Consider the following 25,300-nt stretch of genomic DNA (forward strand, 5'->3'; position numbering starts at 1 on the left):
AAAAAAAGGCCTTCCTGAAAAAGTCGTGCACAGAACATGTTTCTCATAAACATAAAATATGAGCGCGAACTTCTTTCAAACATCAAGGATGAAAAGACCTAAGTATTTTTCGTAAAAATGAATAGCGTGCACAATCTTCTTAATTAAAGTATTAAAAGCATGAAGAGCGAAATGAACCAATAATTTTAACAAATTGACCTAGCTGAAACACTGATATCTTCCCGTCTGTAAATTTCTTCACTCTTTTTCTTCTTTTCCACTCTTCTTTGCATTTATTCCATTTTTCCTTTTTACGCAGCCAATAGGGCGTAGAGATCGCATTCGGCCTCCTGGAATTGCCCATTTACATTTTCTTTTTTAGTCTATATTTTAATTGGTACAAGAGGAGGCAAAGGCGATTAGACACTGGATTCACAAGTTCGTCCAAAAATTAAAACTGATATTTCTAATCTTACACATTCACAATCTTGGCCAATTATTTTCTGTTCATTATCGCAATTTTTTTTCCTACTTGATTCTATTTCACCTCATTTCATTCATCTCCTTTGTTTATCCAGGGGCCGCGGAACGGTTTTCAAAGTGGGGGGGGGGGCTGAGCCAAAAGTGGGGGGGGGGGCTGAAGCCCCCCAGCCCCCCCCCCCCCCCCCGGTTCCGCGGCCCCTGTAATTCCTATTTCTTTTGTGCTGTTTGTATATCTCTTTAATACTGGGAGGGATAATCCAGCAGCAGGGAGAGGAGGGCCGTATTAGCACGACATTCCCCCTTTGTTTTTCTTTTCCACCATATCATTTTTTAAGTTTCCCTTTCCATTTTACTTATATTTCTTCTGTTTGTACTTTTTTTAAAGGGGTAAGCAAGACCACCTCGCCCCTTGGTCTGCATGTGCCTGTCGAATGCAATTTGCATCCTAACTTCCTGTTTTCTTCCTCTTTTGTAATATATGTATTAATTTGTGGAAAAAACTATTAGAAAGTAATGTTATAAAGGGAGCCTCGACTTTGCTATTAACATATGCAGTCTTTTTAAAGTTACCTTAGATCCGAGATAATTTATTGTCATGTATAAAATGCACAAAATCTGCTTTCAAAAAGTGAATACTATTACACCGACAAACACAATTGTTTTTAGCCTACATATTTCAACAATCAAATAATGTGAGCGCAAAGCGCGAGCTGAATATTTCTTACATTCCCAGCTATATACAGGGCATTCTAAGCACCTTTTAAAATCACGAACAGGATAGGGGTATGACTATACACTTGATGTGATCGCGAAGCGCGAGCCGAAACGAAATTCGACATCTCACGTTTTGTAAATCATGAAAAGGATGGATAAGTGGATAAATGGATAACATTCCTACATTAATAATTTGATAATCTGATCTGAAACTGGAACAAGATTCGTATCTAAATAAATATGCGTGCGTGTGTTTAGATTCAAACCTAGAATCTGGACATTCTAATTACATTCTTTATCATAATATCAATAATAAGAGCGCGATCCGCGAGCTAAAGATATTTGATTTTCCGATCCCCAAAAAAAAGTTAATTTAAGCGCAATTACGAATTGGATATGGATTCTGCTTAATAAATGATGCGAGTCAAAGCGCAAGTTGATATTTTTATCAATACATATATTTCCAGTTGCGACCGGGAAATTTTAAGGACATTTTTGTTTTTGTCGAGAGATGAAACTTGTCGATATTCCGTTCTGAAAAAAAAACCGGACAATGATTATTAGGAAATAATGAAAATATTATTATCTTACTTATTAATCTAATAAGCCCAATGAGGTCGCGAAATTAATATCAAGGTAAAAAAACTGGATATTTTGTAATCATGAAAAGGATGCATGGGTTAATATACTTTAAAGAATACTTTAAAAATAATGCGAGCGCAAATTGCAAGCCGAAAATTTTGATAAACTGTCAAGAAAGAGGAATTTAAAATAATTTGTTACAATTGATATAGGTATACATTACTCCCCAATGAAAATGCAAGTGCGCAGCTTTAGCTGATACTATTCAGAATCAGATAAGCCTAAAAATTGATATTTTTCAAAAAAATATGGAATACACGAAGAGAATAGTTACTTGACGAATTAAATAATGCTAGTGCGCAGCGCGAGCGGAAAATGTCGATATTTAGACCATAAAATATAGTCATTTTACAGAAAACTATAAAATATATTTGTAAATCAAACAAATTGAAAACTCAGTGTCCGAGAAATATTTCATATATTTACTTCAAAACTTGATATTTTAAGCTCAATATAAGCCTATTGAGCAAGTTATGTATATCATAGATTAGGCAATGTGAGCACAAAGCGAGCGAAAATTTAAAATAGTGACATGAAATCCCCCCCCCCCCTCATCTTATTTTATTCACTCGTCTTACTCCTCTTTTTTTCCTTCTTCATTTTCTATTCTCTTTTCTCTTCTTTTTCCTTTCTTTCCATTTTTTCTTGTTTGCTCGTTCCAAAAAGTGGGGGGGGGGGGGGATTTGATATCAAATTCCAAAAAGTGAGGGGGAAGCGTCTCCCTGTCCCCCAGGGATTTCCACCAATGTATGCAATTTGATTTGAAATAAAAGAAAACCCTACATCGTCTTTGTAGTCGATTTTTTTTTTTTTTAATAGCGTACTTTCATGACGAATTACTTCATTCTCGCCTGCTCCTAAATCGGATTTAATAAGAAAATCAATATTTCTTTAAAAAAAACCGCACCCCAAACCCCAAATAACACCCCTAAATTCATTAAAAAAAAATATATGAACGATAATTTTCTTGGAGTATTCGCAATTTTTCCGAAAATTATTCTTATTGTCCTCGTCCTTAAATTTACCACTCGTGACGTTGTCCTAAATGTCTCCGGTTCTGTCCTAATACGATCTGCATGCTGTCCGCGCCGAACGCCGACAAATTGATTTAGATAATCTTGTCCCAGGACAGTTCCAGGAATGTCCTACGACAATACGCAGACAGTCCTGGTCGTGTCCTAGGACAAGATCATTTGCATAATCTTTTACGGAATTTGGTTGCGGACAGCATGCCGAAATGACAAAAGTAGCTTCCGCAACCCTTCCTGGTCTTGTCCGCGCCCTAGTGGAAAACCGCCTTAAAAAAACAAGCTGTGTGTCTCGAACAATTAAATGTGAGCGCGAAGCACGAGCTTAATTTTTTGTATATTGACATGATAAAGGAGCATTTTGACAAATTTTGGAAAGAATTTCCAAAGAGGATAGGTATCTCACAAATCAAACAATGCGAGTGCGCAGCGCGAGCTGGAAACTTTTATATAACAATTTGTGTAAATCAAACAAAATAATGAAAGCTTGAGGTGCGAGCTAAAACATTGTGTGCAAATTGATTTCAGAACTGGATATATGAAATGTCATTTAATTCTCTTGAATGGGAATCATTACAAAGGCAATGCGAGCGCGAAGCGCGAGCCACTTCCATTCACGAGTGGATACCATGCGCGACCATGGGGTCTCGAAAAGCACCCTAAACACGTAATTTCCATATTTTGAAAATGCGCCCCTTAACAAGTATTGGCGCGTGAAACCCTACCCTTAACAAGAATTGGTAACAAAACGATACTCTTGGCAAATGTTCCCTGAAATGAACCCCTAAACAAGTACAGGAATGTTTTATTGTTACGGGTCCTTCGGTCGTCGGCTTTACCTTATTTGGTTTAGTACGACCCCACCTTCTACACCTCGCGCAAATCGTGACTCTAAATACGAAGTGTTGGGGCAAAAAGGACATCCTTTATAAAACATTTTAATTTTGTTTTATCATCCCCGCGAATTCGACCCTAAACACGTAATTTTCCTAGCGAAATAGATACCCTTTTTTCATTATTTTTGTGTTTTTGACACCCTTATCACGTTACGTACATAACGTGCCCTATCGTGAAAAAGACATCCTTTTTACGTGTTTTTTTTTTGTCGCGCATGGTATCCACTCGTCAATGTAAGTGCCCCCCCCCCCCCCCCCCCCCGCGGGGTTCAAACAAGGACAGAAAATGAGCTATGCCTATATTATACGAATCGCTTCATATTTATCCTCCTAAACATTCAGAATCCATGTCATATTCATCATAATCTCTAGATTTATAGAGAAAAAAACAGCAAAAATATTGCTCTACAATTCTAAAAAGAAGGGTATATACATGTATATATTATTTTAATTATACGAACCAAAAGTCCAGTTTTCTGTCTTATAATTTACTGTGAAAATCACAAGAATTTGATTTAAAAAAAAATAGGTAGGCCTGTACAATTTTTTTTTTAATTAAAAAAGAAACAAAAATAGAATGGACAAGAAAGGAAGAATATAAAAGAGAAAAGAAAAATATATTTAAAAAAAAAAGAAGAAAAGAAAGGAGAAAAACAACGTAAAGGAAAACAAGTACAGGAATGTTTTATTGTTACGGGTCCTTCGGTCGTCGGCTTTACCTTATTTGGTTTAGTACGACCCCACCTTCTACACCTCGCGCAAATCGTGACTCTAAATACGAAGTGTTGGGGCAAAAAGGACATCCTTTATAAAACATTTTAATTTTGTTTTATCATCCCCGCGAATTCGACCCTAAACACGTAATTTTCCTAGCGAAATAGATACCCTTTTTTCATTTTTTTTTTTGACACCCTTATCACGTTACGTACATAACGTGCCCTATCGTGAAAAAGACATCCTTTTTACGTGTTTTTTTTTTGGTCGCGCATGGTATCCACTCGTCAATGTAAGTGCCCCCCCCCCCCCCGTGGGGTTCAAACAAGGACAGAAAATGAGCTATGCCTATATTATACGAATCGCTTCATATTTATCCTCCTAAACATTCAGAATCCATGTCATATTCATCATAATCTCTAGATTTATAGAGAAAAAAACAGCAAAAATATTGCTCTACAATTCTAAAAAGAAGGGTATATACATGTATATATTATTTTAATTATACGAACCAAAAGTCCAGTTTTCTGTCTTATAATTTACTGTGAAAATCACAAGAATTTGATTTAAAAAAAAATAGGTAGGCCTGTACAATTTTATTTTTAATTAAAAAAGAAACAAAAATAGAATGGACAAGAAAGGAAGAATATAAAAGAGAAAAGAAAAATATATTTAAAAAAAAAAGAAGAAAAGAAAGGAGAAAAACAACGTAAAGGAAAACAAGTACAGGAATGTTTTATTGTTACGGGTCCTTCGGTCGTCGGCTTTACCTTATTTGGTTTAGTACGACCCCACCTTCTACACCTCGCGCAAATCGTGACTCTAAATACGAAGTGTTGGGGCAAAAAGGACATCCTTTATGAAACATTTTAATTTTGTTTTATCATCCCCGCGAATTCGACCCTAAACACGTAATTTTCCTAGCGAAATAGATACCCTTTTTTCATGATTTTTGTGTTTTTGACACCCTTATCACGTTACGTACATAACGTGCCCTATCGTGAAAAAGACATCCTTTTTACGTGTTTTTTTTTTGGTCGCGCATGGTATCCACTCGTCAATGTAAGTGCCCCCCCCCCCCCCCCCCCGTGGGGTTCAAACAAGGACAGAAAATGAGCTATGCCTATATTATACGAATCGCTTCATATTTATCCTCCTAAACATTCAGAATCCATGTCATATTCATCATAATCTCTAGATTTATAGAGAAAAAAACAGCAAAAATATTGCTCTACAATTCTAAAAAGAAGGGTATATACATGTATATATTATTTTAATTATACGAACCAAAAGTCCAGTTTTCTGTCTTATAATTTACTGTGAAAATCACAAGAATTTGATTTAAAAAAAAATAGGTAGGCCTGTACAATTTTATTTTTAATTAAAAAAGAAACAAAAATAGAATGGACAAGAAAGGAAGAATATAAAAGAGAAAAGAAAAATATATTTAAAAAAAAAAGAAGAAAAGAAAGGAGAAAAACAACGTAAAGGAAAACAAGTACAGGAATGTTTTATTGTTACGGGTCCTTCGGTCGTCGGCTTTACCTTATTTGGTTTAGTACGACCCCACCTTCTACACCTCGCGCAAATCGTGACTCTAAATACGAAGTGTTGGGGCAAAAAGGACATCCTTTATAAAACATTTTAATTTTGTTTTATCATCCCCGCGAATTCGACCCTAAACACGTAATTTTCCTAGCGAAATAGATACCCTTTTTTCATGATTTTTGTGTTTTTGACACCCTTATCACGTTACGTACATAACGTGCCCTATCGTGAAAAAGACATCATTTTTACGTGTTTTTTTTTTGGTCGCGCATGGTATCCACTCATCAATGTAAGTGCCCCCCCCCCCCCCCGCGGGGTTCAAACAAGGACAGAAAATGAGCTATGCCTATATTAATACGAATCGCTTCATATTTATCCTCCTAAACATTCAGAATCCATGTCATATTCATCATAATCTCTAGATTTATAGAGAAAAAACAGCAAAAATATTGCTCTACAATTCTAAAAAGAAGGGTATATACATGTATATATTATTTTAATTATACGAACCAAAAGTCCAGTTTTCTGTTTTATAATTTACTGTGAAAATCACAAGAATTTGATTTAAAAAAAAATAGGTAGGCCTGTACAATTTTTCTATTAATTAAAAAAGAAACAAAAATAGAATGGACAAGAAAGGAAGAATATAAAAGAGAAAAGAAAAATATATTTAAAAAAAAGAAGAAAAGAAAGGAGAAAAACAACGTAATGGAAAAGTGTTTAAACAAGGACAAAAAAATGAGCTATATGCCTGTATTGTCTTGAAAATGATTTTTTTTAAATAAGATGACTGAGACACGTACTGCACTGGGCCATGTTAAACCAAGAAAAGAATATAAACCAACAAAATTCTACTTTTAGTTAACGACAGATCGACCGACTGAAATGTGGATGAAAATATTTTCTGATTCTCCCTTCTTTTCACCCTTTTCGCGAAAGGTGCATGGATCCTCCCCTGTATAACATACCCCCACGACTCTCCCGACTCCACCAACCGCGTAGCCAGGATTTAATTTTGGAGGGGGCGGTAATCGCACGCAAAGCGTGCCAACACTTACAGAGCGCGCGAAGCGCGCTCCCTAGGGGGTGGGTGCAGGGAGGGGGAGTTTCCCCCTCCCGCGCGAAGCGCGAAGCTTTTGGTGTTTCATAAATCAAAATGAAAAGGAGCCGTCTCTCTTGTCTCTAGTACCTATATCACCTCCAATTCAGTTGACAATATTGTGATTTTGAACCTTTTTTCCATGAACCTTGTTTTCAAAAGTAATTGTGAGCGAACGCATAAAAAGGGAATACAATGGAGGAAATTAAAATAATAACCCCGCGCGAAGCGCGGAAGCTAAAGCGTTTTTTCAATTTTTTTTCTGCCATGAAAAGGGTCCCGATAAAAGGGTATTTTCAAAGATATATTGAATTCTTCCCTTGGAAAGATCAGATTTGATTACAAACAATTTAGCGACAGTGCATAACTCGCAAAACAGAGGAGAAGAAGTGTATATGCCGGGAGGAAGATATTCCTCCACGCGCAGAGCAATGAAACTCTGAAGTTTCAAAGGGCGGACGTTTCATCAAATGCAGATATCTCTAATACCCCATCGGATCTAATTCGATTGATTTTCTAAGATTATTGAACTTCATTACAAGGAAAATAGTGCGCAAAAAGTTGAAACTTCTGTGATTCATTGAAATTATATAAAAAAAGGATGCCTAATTTCTTTGACTTATCCTGAAGCGCTTCATTTTGAATTATAAAGAACCCTAAGTGTCATTCAAAATTTCAAACTGAGTGCGCAAAACAGGACAGGAGATGAATGTGCAGGGAAATGACATGAAGTTTAATAGAATTTGATAATAAATATTGTACTTTTTTATCTAATACGACACGAATTTTATACCTTCCTCTTTTTAAATTAGGAACCTGTTTGCCCCAAAATTATGGTTGTTTAGTAATGAGCTGAAAAGCAGGAGAAGTTGACTTTATGGAAGTGACGGCAGAAATTGATATAAAGATTTTACCCGCCCCAAGGCCGACCCATCCAGAAGTTGCGCAATCAATTAAAAAAAAAGATAACTTCATATACTTCGGCCTAACCTTACTCTAATTATATGCCCTAATGTATACATTTGAACTTTAACTGGCAAGAAACACATATAGCTGAGGTGGAAAAACAGGGTTAGAGAAAGGGTGGGGGAAACAATGGAGAACTTCAATATTATAATTTAACCGCGCGCCGCGCGGAAGCAAAATTCATATATGAATTTAGAGCAAGAGAGAAGGAGTTTCTCTTTTGAGAAAAAAAAAATAAAGAAAAAAAAAACACAAAGCTACCTTTCTTCCCTTTTCCTTTTCTCCCCTCTTTTTTCCCTTCTTTTTTTTTCTTTTTGGGGACGTTTTTTGGGGGCGACCGCCCCCACCGCCCCCCCCCCCCCTTTGGCGAAAGCTGGATACTCCCCTGTACCCCCTCCCCCGTATCCACAAACATTATCCCAGCTGCCCGTATCCTCGTATCCACGTATCCGCGTATCTTCGTATCCATGTATCCAGTTATCAGTACGGTAGTAGTATCCACGTATCCGCGTATCCACGTATCCTCGTATCCATGTATCCAGTTATCAGTACGGTAGTAGTATCCACGTATCCGCGTATCCACGTATCTTCGTATCCATGTATCCATTTATCAGTACGGTAGTAGTATCCACGTATCCCAGTATCCACGTATCCTCGTATCCATGTGTATCCACGTATCTTAGTATCCATGTATCCGCTTTTATCTCAAAAACGTAATTTCTAAAAAAGTTAACAAGTACCGGTACGTCGTATCCGTTGTTTTCTCGTTTTAAAATCTAGAGATTTTTGTAATCGATTCATGACATTGGATTCTAAAGGTAAGCCAATCACGGGAGAGAAGAAAAAAAAAAAAAAAAAAGGAGAGAATTAATTAATTATGACAATTGTCATTTATCCACACCACTACCTAACTACCAGTCAGTAGCGGAATTCCGCAAGGTAGTGTCCTTGGCCCCACCCTTTTCATCTGTTTTATCAATGACCTACCAGATCATGCAGATGTTGTAAGAACTAAGATCTAGTAGTACTAGTAGTCAGTAGAGGCGCACGGCCAATATGGGAGACTCTCTGATCTCTCCAATAGGGGAGACAATCTCCCACATTGCCATTGGAGACTTGCTCTGCAAAAGGACAAAAGAAACAACACCCGGGGGGGCCACTTACATTGACGAGTGGATACCATGCGCGACCAAAAAAACACGTAAAAAGGATGTCCTTTTCACGATAGGGCACGTTACGTACGTAACGTGATAAGGGTGTCAAAAACACAAAAATAATGAAAAAAGGGTGTCTATTTCGGTAGGAAAATTACGTGTTTAGGGTCGAATTTGCGGGAATGATAAAACAAAATTAAAATGTTTTATAAAGGATGTCCATTTTGCCCCAACACTTCGTGTTTAGAGTCCGATTTGCGCGAGGTGTAGAAGGTGGGGTCGTACTAAACCAAATAAGGACGAGCAAAGGACCCGTAACAATAAAACATTCCTGTACTTGTTTAGGGGTTCATTTCAGGGAATATTTGCCAAGAGTATCGTTTTGTTTCCAATACTTGTTAAGGGTAGGGTTTCACACGCCAATACTTGTTAAGGGGTGCATTTTCAGAATATGGAAATTACGTGTTTAGGGTGCTTTTCGAGACCCCATGGTCGCGCATGGTATCCACTCGTGAATGGAAGTGGCCCCCCCGGGAAACAACACCAACAAAAGCATGATTTTTTCAACCCAAAATTTTGTCTCACTGAGGTCAGAAGCCCATTTGTTTTGTGTGTGATTGACAACAAAAATCCTTATCAAAACAAAAGTAGATGGTGAATTTTTAAAGTAGACGGTGAAAAGGTGTAATTTTTCATGAGGAATCTCCTTATTACATTTTTATTTGCCGCCAAGGTAATCCTTTTGCAGCAAATGTAAACAAAGGAAATTGGTCTCCAAAACTGGAGACTGTCTCTGAAATTGGATACCCAAATTCTTTACAAAAGTCTCTGATATTGGAGATAATCTCCCACATTGGAGACAGTCTCCAATATCGGCCGTGCGCCTCTACTGGTAGTAGTAGTACGAAGCTACCTCGAGCGAAGTTCGTGCAGGCTCCACTCCACTTCACTAGAGTACCGGTAGTACCGCTACACTACGCTTCACCTACCCGAACTTCGAGACCATGAACTCGATCTGATATTCCGAGTGACAAAAGGTGGGATTTTATGGGGAGAAAATACAAATTTCATGCAACATCACGATCTTTAAAAACAAGTGCAACTAATATTCTTACTTTACACAAAGTTTCACTTCTTTTCCATGCTTTTATCAGTCTCAAAATTGATGATTTAGAGCCAACATGAAGTTCCTCACACGTATAAATATTAATGCGCTGCCGACTTCAAAACATCGCATGCGGGAGGTACCGGGTCTGGTCCGAGCTCGGACCCTCGCGCGCATGCGATGTTCTGAAATCGGCAGCGAATTATTACGTGTGAGGAACTTCATGTTGGCTCTAAATCATCAATTTTGAGACTGATAGAAGCATGGAAAAGAAGCGAAACTTTGTGTAAAGTAAGAATATTAGTTGTACTTGTTTTTAAAGATTGTGATGTTGCATGAATTTTGTATTTTCTCCCCATAAAATCCCACCTTTTGTCACTCGGAATATCCGATCGAGTTCATGGTCTCGAAGTTCGGGTAGGTGAAGCGTAGTGTAGCGGTAGTGAAGTGGAGTGGAGCCTGCACGAACTTCGCTCGAGGTAGTACGAAGCTATTTGCAGATGATACTAAGCATGCTAAGAGTAAGATGTACCATGTTGTAGACTCACAGAGGGATGCAGATGTCCATACAGGATGATGTGAATGCAGTAAAGGAATGGGTAAACTTGTGGCAACTGAAATTCAACGAGTCAAAGTGTAAAGTTATTCACTATGGTCGAAATAAAGCTTCACATACCATATGACAACTGAAGACGGTCACCAAATGACCAAGAAGTAAAGTCTGATGAAAAAGAGAAAGATCTAGGAGTCCTTTTGGAGCAGTCTCTATCCTTCAGCACCTATGCTGCTGATGTTGCAAAAAGGGCTAATGCAAAACCTGGAATGATTAAGAGGTCTTTTACAGCATTAAATGAGAAAGGATGGCTCAAGCTTTATAAAGCCATTGTAAGACCTACTTTGCAATATTGCAACTCTGCATGGGCTCCTGTATATAAACAAGATGAAGATCTACTAGCTACTTGAAAAGGTACAACAGAGAGCAACCAGACTTTTGCTTCATCTCCGTCATCTACACTATCCTGAAAGGCTGAAGGCTATAAAACTACCTACTCTATCATATAGAAGACAAAGAGCTGAACTGTTCCAAATATACAAAATTTCAAAAGGTCTTGATCAAATTGACCTAAACAACTTCTATGAGATTGATGTTCATGGTAGAACCAGAGGTCACAGCATGAAAGTAAGAAAAAACAGATGCAAATTGCAAATAAGACAAAACGCATTTTCAATTAGGAGTATAAATAACTGGAATGCTTTACCAGAGGAAGCAGTTTCTGCATCTAGTGTCAATGTGTTCAAATCAGCTATTGAGAGGCACTAGAAAATCATCCACTAAAGTTTTTACCCTACCAGAGACTATCCAACGTGACGAGGGGCAAATAAGCTACAAGCTTTACGTCTCTACATCCAAGTAAATCCAAGTAAGTAAATAACGCTTAAATTACTGAATAAAGGGAAAAAAAGATGGAGAAAGTAAAAAGGAGAAAAGCCAAAACTAAAAGGGAGAAAGAAAGGGGGAAAAACATTAAAAGGTGTTGAATTAATAGCTGGATTAGAAGCCAAGGCAAGCGCAACTGCGCAAGGCATATTATATATTATAACCTTGTTCATTGAATGAGTTGCGGAAGGGGAAGAATAGATTGGGAAATGAGAACAGAAAAACAAGGAAGAAAATGAGGCAAAGATAATAAGGCAGGGTTGTAAAGCTATTTAGCCTAAAGGAAAACACAAACAAACAACAACAAAAACAAAGGAGGGTAGCAAACAATGAATTAAAACCGACACTAAAAAGAAAATAACGATTTAGGGGAATAAAAGAAACCAACAAAGTGTGAAAGCGTCATTGAGAAACAAAAGATTGGCGAAAAAATATAGAATTGACTGGGTGGCAGAGGACATAAAAAAGGAGGGAAAATAGGAAATAGAAACAGGAAGAGGAAATGGAATTAAAGGTATAAAAAGGGAGAGTTCATCAAAATAAAAGTGAAAGAAATTGCCTTGAATTGTGGCACTCAGGGTCAAGCTAGGGGACCCACAAAAACCCATTGGCGTTAGAAACCCTTCTGGAACAAATTTAGTAATAGATTAAGGGTTAGACTTAGATGAGTCCAAGGCAAGAGTGACGCCTGTCTAGTTGCAACCCAGAGGAATAAAAACATTGGAATAAAAAATTGTGGGGCTAGCAATATTGAATTGTACAAGATTTTACAAGAAATATAATAAAACAAACACAGTGTATACACATGCCTCAATTGTTTATTTCATTTCATTTGCATGGACCCTAGACTCCCTAGGTCAAATTGTTATTTCACTTTTTTTATTCCATGAAAAAAAAAACCCACAAAACAAAAAAAACATTGGTGTCCAATCTCTTCACTGCAAAAGTGGATTCACATTAGGCTAGTAAAGACGGGTATGTTATGAGTGCATGCAAAAACAACAAGATTTTTGTTCTTATATACACATACTATCTGTATATTTATAGCACTGTGTGACGTTATTAGAATCTAAAACCAAATCATATTGTAAAAATATAAAGAAATTTGAAAATTTATATATCATACTGTATGGCTATGTAGTGTTTCATCCTGGCCCCTCTCTCTTTTCCCCCCTTTTTTTCCCCTGAAGTATATTTCGTTTTTGTTTTTTAGATTGACATTGTTATATTATAACAAATGGACAATAACTTATGATTTGTTCTTATAGAAACTATTAAGTACAAGCTCTGGTTTTGAATAGTTTTTCCTTTATATTCTCACATTTATATGTGTTTCCAGTTTCAACCACTGCCATAGTTTTATTGATTTTTTTAATGTACTTTATTATTATGAAGGTTTTGTTCTTTATTGTTGAATGTTACAAGGTATTATATTTTGTGACCTATGAAAATAAACCAAAATTAAATGATATGATTAAGTGATTTAAATAAGAAAAGGGAACCGTATTGTAGTACACACCTTTGTGAAAAAGGTAAGGCATTCTTGAGCGACACCTCAAGATGATTTGCAATACAGTGCACCGGCACCAACCATGGTGCATCTTACTGCAGTTGAGTCATCACTCCTCCTATTTTCCAAAAATTGACAGCTGCTCCATCTGCTGCTGCTCAGCAACTAGCCCATCTCGTATCGTAAGTTGTGTTGTCTACAAAGCTGGTCATTGGCTTGGTGGGCTCCTCCGGCATCGCAAGAGGAGGATGGCTCTTCAGTTCTGTATTGATAAAAGGAGAAATCATGAATTCTTGTGTTCTTATAAGTTTTGATTGATCTTCAGAATGGCATGAAATATGTTATTACTAGCCCGTCTCGTATTGGTATTAGTTGTGCTGTGTACAGATCTGGTCATTGGCTCGGTGGACTCGGCATCACAAGAGGATTGCTCTGTAGTTCTGTATTGATAAATTGAGTCGTAATACTTCTGTTATTATCAATTTTGAGTGCATCTTCAGAATGGCATGTAATATGTTATTACTTTTTACTGTTTGAGGCTCTATACATTATATACAATACCATTTTAGATCTTCCCTGTCCCTCCCACTAAAAAGGTGAGTATGGAAAAAAAATCACAAGCTTGAAATTTAAATGATTAAGGTTTGAAAATGGATTTAAAAAGTACAATTACCCCCAAAGTCTGGTCTTCGGGATACCTTTATCCAGGAACTTGACAACCTCACAACCTTATCTGTACTACCGTCAAATAGGATCGAGAAGTAGAATGGCTTCCAATGGTAACACTGCTTCTGCCTTTAGTCCTAATGAAGTGGCAATTTGGGGGATGGGAGGTTGCTTTGTCGTTGATGTATTTGTTGCCTCTAGGTCTACACCATGCTTGAACTGTATAGCAACCAGAGTGGTAAACAAAGTGAATGGCTGCTAAAAAGGCTGTAGTGTAGGCAATGTCAAAGAGTTTACAGTCTTACACATTTTCCTGTGCTTTTGATCATCAAGTGTGTGAAGCTGGAGAGCAAGTTGTGGCTCAGAAGCAGACTGAGTAGCCCTTAGTGAGATTTGGAGTTGGTATGAGTGGTTTCTGTGTCCTTTTTCACATTCCGAGTCCTAACGGAATAGGCATCAAAGTCACCTGCACAAAGTTGAGCTTGAACTGGATGCATTGCTGCTTTCTTATGATCCTTGCAATAACTGTGGCAAAGTTTGCACCACAACTTTGTCACAGTGCCTAGTTGGCTTTCACACATTAACCAATCAAACCCCCAACTCTTCACAGTTGACAGGGTTGGCATATTTCCCGCTTCGGAGGCTTATTTCCCGGACGCCGGGAAATAAGCGGTATTTACCGCTTTTTTCCGGTATTTACCACTTTTCACCAGGAAATACCTGGAAATATAATTTTCCACTCACTTTTCTATAGGGATTGTCAAATTTTGAACATAAAAACAAAGGTGGTGAGTATGGTTGCTCTGGTGTGTACCATTTGTGTGAGTGTGTGTGTGTGTTTGTTTGTTTGTGAGGGTGTTTATGTTTGTGTTTGGGTGTTATCTATGTCTGTTATCATGAAATGCTGGAAAAAATACAATAAAATACTAAACAAATCCCAAATATACATCTAATTTAGATATGATGTTCTTCATTAAGTCAGTCAATAATTACCATATTCATGAATACCTACATGTACATGTATTAATGAGCATAAACTTGTATTAGCATATGAACAAAATCAGTGCTATATCCTTCTTCGCCATACATGTATATCGAGGATATCCTTGTCTCAATGTGCATCAGACATTCTTTTGAAATTTTGTTGATCTCACTGATTAAAAAGAGAAGCTATTGTAAAGGGAAACAATGGAGCATGCTCCAAGATTGATTTGTTTACAATAGCTTTCAATCAATATGAATATGACAAACTGTACAAGTTATTTATTTTACATTTCCCATGAAACATTCAGCAGCTAAGGTATGTCAATTATGTTGTTATTGTATTCATTTTATTGTCTCGCCCACTGGAGGTGAAGGTGAGACTTAGGGATCCAAATGTTGTCCGTCGTCTGTCCGTCCGTCACAAACCTAATGACACATAACTCCACAACCGTAACTCACTTTTCAACCAAACTTGGATAGTAGATGGACTTGGGGGACCTACATGTTATGCTGCAGTCAGAGGTCACATGGTAAGGTCAAAGGTCATTTTCAGGTCAACATTAAAGTTTACATGCAAGACTCTCTTATGACACCTAATCTGCAACTGTAAGTCTCTTTTCAACCAAACTTGGATGGTAGATGAACTTGGGGGACCTACATGTTATGCTACAGTCAGAGGTCACATGGTAAGGTCAAAGGTCATTTTCAGGTCAACGTTAAAGTTTACATGCAAGACTCTCTTATGACACCTAACTCCGCAACTGTAAGTCACTTTTCAACCAAACTTGGATGGTAGATGGACTTGGTGGACATGCATGTTATGCTGCAGTTGGAGGTCACATGGTAAGGTCAAAGGTCATTTTCAGGTCAACATAAAAGTTTACGTGCAAGGCTCTTATGTCAAGTGTTATTCCATCCCAGTCATTTCAAAATGAAGTTTCGATACAATTCTGTTGTGTGCCATCGCAAATCACAATATTTCTGGTTATTTTCATAAGTGGGCGAGACTGCCGAGACACAAAATCGCTTTTGCCTTGTATTTCTTAAAGGAAACAACTTTTGATACCTCTTTCCACTTTTGTGTACATTTGTATAAGTTATGCTTTTTAAATTTTGTGTTTGCTTTGTTTGTTAAACTTCTTTTAAAAGTTATATTAAAAGAATTGCAACATTAAAAATGGCATAATCCAAGTTGTGTAATTATTTAGGCTACAAAAAGATCTTTTTCTGTAAGCAATATCTAAATTAAAAAACCAGCAACCACTAGTACACACTGATACATGTACACACTAAAACTCCTAACATACAGTAGAATACTGAGCTTTATTCACACTTAAAAACAAAAATCATATTGTAATGAGATACAATGGCATGTAAAAAGTTAAACCCCGGGAGAAATATTTGTTTATGTTTTAATATGATTTTTCAATTTCCAGGAACATAATTTGAGTTTGTGTACGTATGTGTGGACTTAGATCCTATGTGTGTTTGGGTATGTACATGTATGCAGTATGGATTTTATCTGTTTGTGTGTTTCTACTATGAGTTTTGTGATTCTAATTATTTCAGAACACTATTTTCATTTGTTGAGGTTAAAAACAACTAAAATCATTAAAAAAAAGAATTATAAATCATATTTCCCGTTTTTTACATATTTACCGGACGCCCATCTTATTTACCGGACGGTATTTACCGGTATTTACCACCGGTAATTACCGCCCAACCCTGACAGTTGAAAACTTTGTGTTCTGTTAAGTTGATTTTTTTGCTGAAAGAGTCAGTGTTGACACACAGGGCTTGATGTTTTCAACTTCATTGGCTGTGAATTTGATACTGCTTCATGCTCAACCTCCAGTGGCTGAAGTTTTGTTTGTTGGTGCAGGCTCAACTGGTAGGCGATGGGGATCGATGTTCCTGCAGGTTGAACTGCCATTAGCTGCAACAATGCTGCAGGTTGGATCACCACTGAATGCAGTTCTGATCCTTTTACTGCTGCATGCGGAGTTCTCTAAGTGAGCTCCAAATCGATTGGAACATATCAAATGTAATTTTTCTGCATGGTCATGGCAATTGACATTATATAGTGATATTATGATTGTTAGGAAAGTTTCTATAAAAATGATCGAAAATTAATCCTGACATAATAGAAATTTTTAACACAAGTGCAGAATACTTGATCACCACGTAAAACTGATCATTCATGAATGGAAGCGAAATACAAATGTCTCAAAATAAAGCTCTGAACTATATTTATGAGTATTGGATGTCATTATAATAATAATAATAATGTAGGTATATTTACCCAGGGAAGCCACTTCAGTTTCGAAAACTGTTCTACCAGCGGGCCCTGCTATTATTATTACCCCATTGTCATTGGGACATTACAACCTTCCCCGTAAACATATAGGGTTTAGACATAAGTGGAGGGCTACTACAGAAAAGAGGTGTTTCATTTAATTCTTTTAACTAAAACTTTTTATCAGATCAGATCATGACACAGAGATGATCTTTTCTTCTTTTTTGTCTTTTATACTTGTAGGCATGGATCAGAGGGTTGCGACAGCACAAAGGAGTTAAATTTTTAGACGTAAATGATGGTTCCTGTGCCCAGGATCTCCAGGTGGTGGTCAAACCGCAAACTGTCCAGAATAATAGGTGAGCAATGAGTACTGGACGATATTTTAGTATTATCAAAATGTTGCATTATTAAAAAAAAAATTGAATATTGGATATTGGTTTTATAATTATGTTGATATATCGCAGGAACACGATATGACCTAAAAATTTTTGATTATGAAAAGTACAGAGCAGCATTTTTGTTCATTAACTAGTGATTAAAATCAATATTTAATAAACACAAATGCTGCTGTGTATTACTTTGAACCAATTCAGAACTTTGTTCCCAAATGCCCGCTTTTCATGAACAAGCACTGATGAGAGCTTTACTTCCATTCCCCACAGAATACCAGCTCATAATGATTAAATATTTCAGATACATGATATATCGTGTTATCAGCGATATTTTGCTGATGATAATTGACTAACGTTGATATTAAATATCGACCAGCACTAAAGCGATATTTATCAAATCTCCTAGGGGTTGATTTACTTCTGATGGAATGACCTTTTATACCTTATATTCATCTACATGTATTATCTCTTTATGGTGTACAATCAAGTTATCAACAATATCTGAAAGTTTTTGAGGAAATGCAAGTCACTTTCTGCCTTAAAAAGAGAGATATGTGATTGAGGCTCAATTAACATTGCTTGAGAATGCCCAGTAGACGCAGTAGGTGTATGAGCTTGTGGCATTTCTTCATGTCTTTGTGACATGATGGTATACAAATCTATTAAATATCTTGATACATGTACAGCGCGTCCCAAAAAAAATGTCCCTCTGATATGTGGCTAAATTACTTAAAAAAATGAAAATTATTCTCTGTAAAATATATGGAACTAGGAAGCTCATATCATGTTCTAACTTCTATAAAAATTTCATTGGTCTCGCTTCAGTGGTTTTGAATACACAGTCTATTATGTAACAGTGGTGCTTTTCAGCCCATTCCAAGTTTTTATGCACGCAGCACTGCTGTGTGTTCTGCACTTTCTAGCATATCAATCCCCTTTGACCATTCTGACAAAGGAATTCCCTGATCTGACCGGGGAAATTTCTATCACATCTAACCAGACTCATCAAATCACAACCTTGAGCATGTTCAGAAGGTCAAAAACAATATTTGACAGTTTATTTCATGTTTGATAACAGGAGATGCACAATGATTATGACAACGGGTCATGCCTGTTTCATGCCTAATACTGCATTTCTGTTTTCATTACTTATTTTTTACTTAATAAGCTACTGTGGTCAAGTTAATTCAATGTAACTTTTTAAACGAAAAAAAAAAGCAAATTTTTCTCTGGTATACTAGTAGTTCCTTTTCGCAGAGGGTGATTAACTTGTGGATTCCCCTTTATCTTTCAGCTTATTTTACTCATCGATCATTCACATTGTCTTTCCAAGTTGGTGCACTGATCCCCCTTATCAATCATCAAACAAGCTTAATTTTTATGTTTTTTTTCCTTGTAAACATGCCCAAGTTTATGTTTTGATGAGCCTGGATATGATTAGAGAAATGTCCCTGCTCAGATCCTGGATGTAAAAATTGGGGTTAACATGCCATAGACAATGCAGAAATGCATCAATGCTGCAAACTTGGAATGGGCTAAAATGCACCACTGTTACGTAACAGAGTGTGTATTCAAAACCACTGAAGCGCGACCAATGAAATTTTCATAGAAGTTAGATCATGAAGTGAGCTTTCTACTTATGAACATTTATTTGAGAATACTACTATATTTTAGAATTAATTCAGCCCTCTGTCAGAGGGACATTTTTTTTGGGACGCGCTGTATATGAATGTCAGCTTAGTCTTTAAAGTGCAAATGATTCCTATTTGACCTAAAAGTTTGCAAAATTTAAAGATTTCAACAGAAGCTGGAATAATGACGTTTATTTTGAATCTGGGAAAAGTGTCTACCTTTATGACGGAGTTTCAAAAGACTTATTTTAACTTTTTGTGAAAGTACCCCCCCCCTAGTTATGTAATGTAACCAAATTCTTTCCTGGTGATGTGGTAATTATTATCAGTGAATGAAGTGCAATCTTTAGATTCGATTCTCCATACATGACTTTATTGTCATTCCAGACCAACAAGAACCTTCTAAACTTTTATAGTTATTTCACTGGTACTGTACTAAAAACAAAATGTGTTGTTACTGTTTAATTTTTATTTTTTAATAAAAATTAAGCCTTGAAAAGTTGTTTACATTTTTAAAAGAAGGATTACACTGCATAATTTGTAATAATTTGAACCTTTCTCCTTTTATATATCCTTATACAGTGAATTTACATTTGGAAGCGGCATAGAGGTCAAAGGTCAAATTGTGAAGAGTCAGTCTAAAGGTCAACCAATAGAACTGCTTGCATCTTCAATTCATGTAACAGGTTCCTGTGATTCAGAGGTAGGTTCCTTGTAAAGCCCAGCGCACACTAAATCGATCTGATGTGACATGATTTTTTAATAAATTGCATATTGCAAGAATATGAAAGTTCTAAGAGGTATTCATTTGAAGTTCGGCATAATGTTAGGAATAATAAAATCATAATTTTGCTTTGCGGCAAGCCCTGTGGTCGGAGTAAAGTCCAAATCGGCTTCAATTCGCAGCCGATGATGACATCATTACGATATGGATTTGAATTTGCTTTAATTCCTAGAGGGAGGCGCAAACTGGACTGAATTTTGATTTCAGTAGTCCTACCACTATTCTGAACACTGATCGCTAAGATTTTAATGGATCTCCATTTCAAATGTTATTACAATTTCTTTGAATTTCGGATCGCAACTGATCACATAGTGTGCGCCGAGCTTAAGGTAGAGAGATAACAAAATTCTATTAAAGGGGTATTCTCGGCTGAAAATAATTATAAATAGAGTTTTATTCACCAAGCAGAATGCTGAAAATTTCATCCAAAATATAAAACTAAAAACAAAGTTAAGGAATTTTAAAATTTAGCATTGTTTGCGAAAACAGTTATATGCACACTGTCATGAAATGAAAGAATCGCAGTGGTTGAGGTCGGGTCTCCTGGATGGCCATTCAGCTTGATGGCCCAGTGCTATTTTTCTGTTGTTGAAGAGCTGCTGACGTCTCTCCCCGACGATCAGTTTACAATGATTGATTGATTGATTTTATTCGCCAAGAATATCACAGGAGATTACAATAAAATTGAAGAATACCTTGACAGGATAGCCCATGAAAGCCGAAAGGCTTATTTCCAATGGGGTCCTATAGTTAGTATAAAACATTAACATATTGTAACAAAAAGTATAAACTACGACAAGTACTGGAATATGGTTTTAAAACAATAATAGTGAAATACATACATACATATCCATCAGTCAAATAATATGCAAACATCTGAAGCAAACAACAATCCTCCTAATATATGAATCAAGATTATATTTCAATATACCCTACATTATCTACAATACAAGAAACCAACTGTACAAAATGTTTGATTTTTACTGGTTATATTGCTCTCGGGTAGCTTCCAGTTTTAGGTGCTTCTTTTATAATGCACTCTTAAATTGAGAAAATATTTTAACTGCTTTTACTTGATTGGGAAGAGCATTCCAAGATTGGATGCCATTAAAATAAAAAGTGTTCCCTATATGTCCTTCACGTTTTGGTAATACAAAATTAGAATTACTATTTCGAGTACCGTACCTATGGATATTTGATACACGGGTGAAATTATTTGCTATATAATGATCTAATGTATCCGAATAGAATATTTTATGCATGTGGTGTAATACTAATTGTTGTTATCTGTGATCTACATGAAGTAATCCTGCATTTTCAAGTTCTTTACATCCGACATGTGCTCTTGGTCCTAAAACATTTATGTATCTCACAATTTTATTTTGAATTATTCTTAGCTTTTTCTTATCCGTAACACCCAGACTACCGTACCAAGCCGCATTAGCATAGTCAAATAGACATTGTATTAAAGCAAAGCATAAAATACGTCTAGACTTCATATTCAAACAGGTTTGATATCTATACAAAATTTTCAAGTGTGAATTTGCCTTTTTGACGATTGAGTCTACCAAACCCGTCCATGATAGGTTACTTGTTAAATTAATTCCCAAATATTTCACTGAATCTTTTCTGTCAATTACCTGATTATTATATGAAACCTTGAAATCGTGTGTATATCTTAACTTTCGTTTCGAACAAAATAAAATACTTTCTGTTTTCCCAACGTGTAAACTAAGCTTGTTGTCAGACATCCATTCAATGCAATTTGCCAGATCTGCACTAAGTTTTTTATCAATTATCTTGGGATTTGTATCTGAATATAGCAAGACACTATCATCAGCATATAAAATTAATTTAGATTCGTTAATACAAGTACACATATCATTGATGTAAGACATAAAAAGAATGGGGCCTAAAATGCTTCCTTGAGGGACTCCGCATTTAATAGGCAGTGAATCAGAAAGAACCGTCTGCATGGTAACTACTTGATGACGGTTAGATAAATATGATCTAAACCATGTCACACAAGCAGAGTCTAAACCCATCACTTCTAATTTCTTTAAAAGTATGTTATGATTTACAGTATCAAAGGCTTTTTGTAAGTCTAGGAGAACCATTCCAACCATGCGCCCATGTGAAATTTCGTTCCTGATAAAATCTGTTAAATGTATTAAACAAGTTTCAGTGGAATATCCGTTACGAAAGCCGGACTGAAATTTATATATTAGCTTGGTTTCTTGAAAGTATTTCTCCACTTGAGCATGAACAGATTTTTCCAAGATTTTTGACACTACACTTAATACACTTATAGGCCTATAATTACTAACGTCAGTTTTATCTTTCTTTTTATGTAGCGGGGTAACTTTTGCAAATTTCATATCATCAGGAAAGGTAGAAGACATAAGAGATAAATTGATAACATAATTCAAAGGTTTGTACAAATTTCTTGCCCCATCTTTTAAAAATCTTGCAGGTATCATATCTAGACCAGTACTTTTTGATATTTTCAACTTATTTAGTTCACCTAAAACAAATTTTTCTGTAACAGGGGAAAAATGAAAACTACCTTTTGAAATACCCTTTTCTTCATAAAACTTTTGAAATTGGTCACTTTCTGCATGAAATTTGTTTGTATTTACTGGTAATTTACAAACTAGCTTGTCGGCCACAGTCGTAAAGTAACGATTAAACCCATTTGCAATTTTAGCCTTATCATGACTTAATTCACCTTGCACATTGATAACCGTTTTTTGATCAGATTTCCCTTTACTTTTTAGACCTAAACCTTTCAAATTCTTCCACAATTTTCTAGAGTCATGTTTGTTTTCTTCGATTTGTTCTTGAAAGTATTCGTTTTTGGCACTTCTTACCTTCCTTTGAACTAAATTCCTTAAAACTTTATATTTTCTTTCAAGGTCTAAATTGCCAATATTCCTTTTCATACTTTTATAAGCTACATTTCTCTCTTTAATTAAAACAATAATTTCATGGTTCATCCATTTTTCAGTTGATTGCTTAATTCTTACCTCTTTCAGAGGTGCGCTTATATCTATCATTGATAAGAATATAGATTTAAAATTTGCCCAAGCCATATTTACATCGTTACATTCAGTTACCTTGGACCAGTCTGATCGGGATAACTTTAAGTTGAAATCATCTACATTATAACCTTTTAATCTCCTGATGGATACGGTTCTGTGGTGCCCAAATACGGGCCTAACAATCTTTCTTGAACAATAAATTAATAAATGATCACTTATACCTAGGTCAATAACACCACTTTGACTAATATGCTCTACTTTACTACATAATATGTGATCTATCAGAGAGGAAGATGTCTGAGTTGTACGTGTGGGCAGCTTTACAAGTTGGCTTAAACCACTTAGATTAAGTATATTCTCATATTTCTGGGATAAAGGAGACTTTTTCCAAAACGCAGATATTCATGTCCCCTAAGACTATAATTTCCTCATCTTTTTTAATTTTTTCTAAAGTGTCAGAGAGTGATTCAATGAATTTATTATCTTTAGGGGGTCTGTAAAGAGCACCCAGTGTAATGGGCTTTGTCCTAGGCAATAGAATATTGATCCACAATGATTCAATATTTCTTGAAGTCAAGTCTTCTCTTATATCAAATGCAATGTCGTTTCTTATGTAGAGACAAACACCACCACCGAGCCCACATTCACGATCTTTACGTAATATACAGTATCCATCTATACATACTTCTTCATCATTTACAGATGAGTTTAACCATGTTTCAGTGATGGCAATAATAGCTATTTTACGTTTAGAAAAAAGAAGCCGAAGTTCGGATATCTTATTCAATATTGATCTCACGTTTAAATGAATGAAATGCAACCCTTTTGTCTCAAACTTTCCTTCAAAGGACTTATACACTGTTGTTTTATCAGAAGGTGGGGTATTATTTACATGTTCAGTGGGAGGCAAAAGCGGTTCGGTATGACCAACATTTGTTTGAATGGGGTGCAAGAATAAGGAATCACAAAAAGGCGGTAAAGAGCATGTTAAACAAGTCCAACATTCATTAGGGTTGTAATATAATCTTGTGTACTCCTGTTCACTTATGCCTTCACATTTGGAATGGTGCCACTTATTACAAGTAGAACACAGAAGGCCCGTTTGGTTTTTCTTCACAGGCTTTTGACATTTTCTACATGGAAATTTATAATTTGGACCAGGATTTGTTTCCACATCCCCAGATAATAACAAAAGATAACAGAAATGGTTACTAGGTTGACATAATTCGGCTTGAAAGGTTGCTACAGAGTTATGATAGTACAAAATAGGCGAACGGAAATATTTTAAACGCTTTATCGCTGGAAGACTAACATACTGAGAAATTGTGTTGATATTATGAGAACATATTATAGAAATTAAAAAATAAAGTACCAATACATTCATCTCAGTGTAGTCCCACACCAACAAACGGTGTTTAACAAAAAGAAACAAAATACAAAGACAATTAAACGTGGATAAAAAGAAACTCGATTAAAAACATAAACTGAACTACGATGCTACAAACTACAATACTGCATAAAAGTTCCTATTCTTCAGTCATAGAGTCCCTCAGTGTCGTCTACTTCAGCCTTGATCCTATGGCACCCCTGGCAGCCAGACTTCTCCCCTCCAGCTTTCATCTGTCCTCCCGTCTGTCCTGCTCATCTTAGATTCTCCTCCACGAGACTGGATACGGATCAGCACCCTAATCCAATGAAATTTGCTTCTCATCCATCCAGTGTCGAAACCTGATGCCTGGGTCCTCACAGTCTAGGTGACAAGCAGGGTCCAGGAGAGTAATTGATGACCTCAAAAACAATACATTCTGCATCATCTTCACATGAAATGCCAGAGATTGCCCTGATCCATCTGCTCGATGTTTTCGTCCACTCCTTCATTCACTCCTACCCCTTCATCTCGTGCACGCTGTTGCATGTTGTAATGTTGGCGGCACATCCCATCTTGAGGTTCAGTTCAGTTCAACTTTATTCAATTCCAGTCTAGGTGACAAGCAGGGTCCAGGAGAGTAATTGATGACCTCAAAAACAATACATTCTGCATCATCTTCACATGAAATGCCAGAGATTGCCCTGATCCATCTGCTCGATGTTTTCGTCCACTCCTTCATTCACTCCTACCCCTTCATCTCGTGCACGCTGTTGCATGTTGTAATGTTGGCGGCACATCCCATCTTGAGGTTCAGTTCAGTTCAACTTTATTCAATTCCAATATTAAAAACATTTAACA

The 25,300-nt window shown here is 36.4% G+C and overlaps 1 protein-coding gene across 1 annotated transcript in view; it reads left to right on the forward strand.

Moving 5' to 3' along the window:
- Window positions 1-25,300, forward strand: part of LOC129261428 (asparaginyl-tRNA synthetase-like) — a 46,543-nt gene that overhangs the window by 4,134 nt on the left and 17,109 nt on the right. The window contains exons 2-3 of the mRNA XM_064099505.1: window positions 17,466-17,581; window positions 19,831-19,951. Of these exons, the coding sequence (XP_063955575.1) occupies window positions 17,466-17,581; window positions 19,831-19,951 (237 nt within the window). The remainder of the gene's footprint in view (window positions 1-17,465; window positions 17,582-19,830; window positions 19,952-25,300) is intronic.

Source organism: Lytechinus pictus, chromosome 5 (assembly GCF_037042905.1).
Source record: "Lytechinus pictus isolate F3 Inbred chromosome 5, Lp3.0, whole genome shotgun sequence".
In the NCBI taxonomy this organism is placed as follows: Eukaryota; Metazoa; Echinodermata; class Echinoidea; order Temnopleuroida; family Toxopneustidae; genus Lytechinus; species Lytechinus pictus.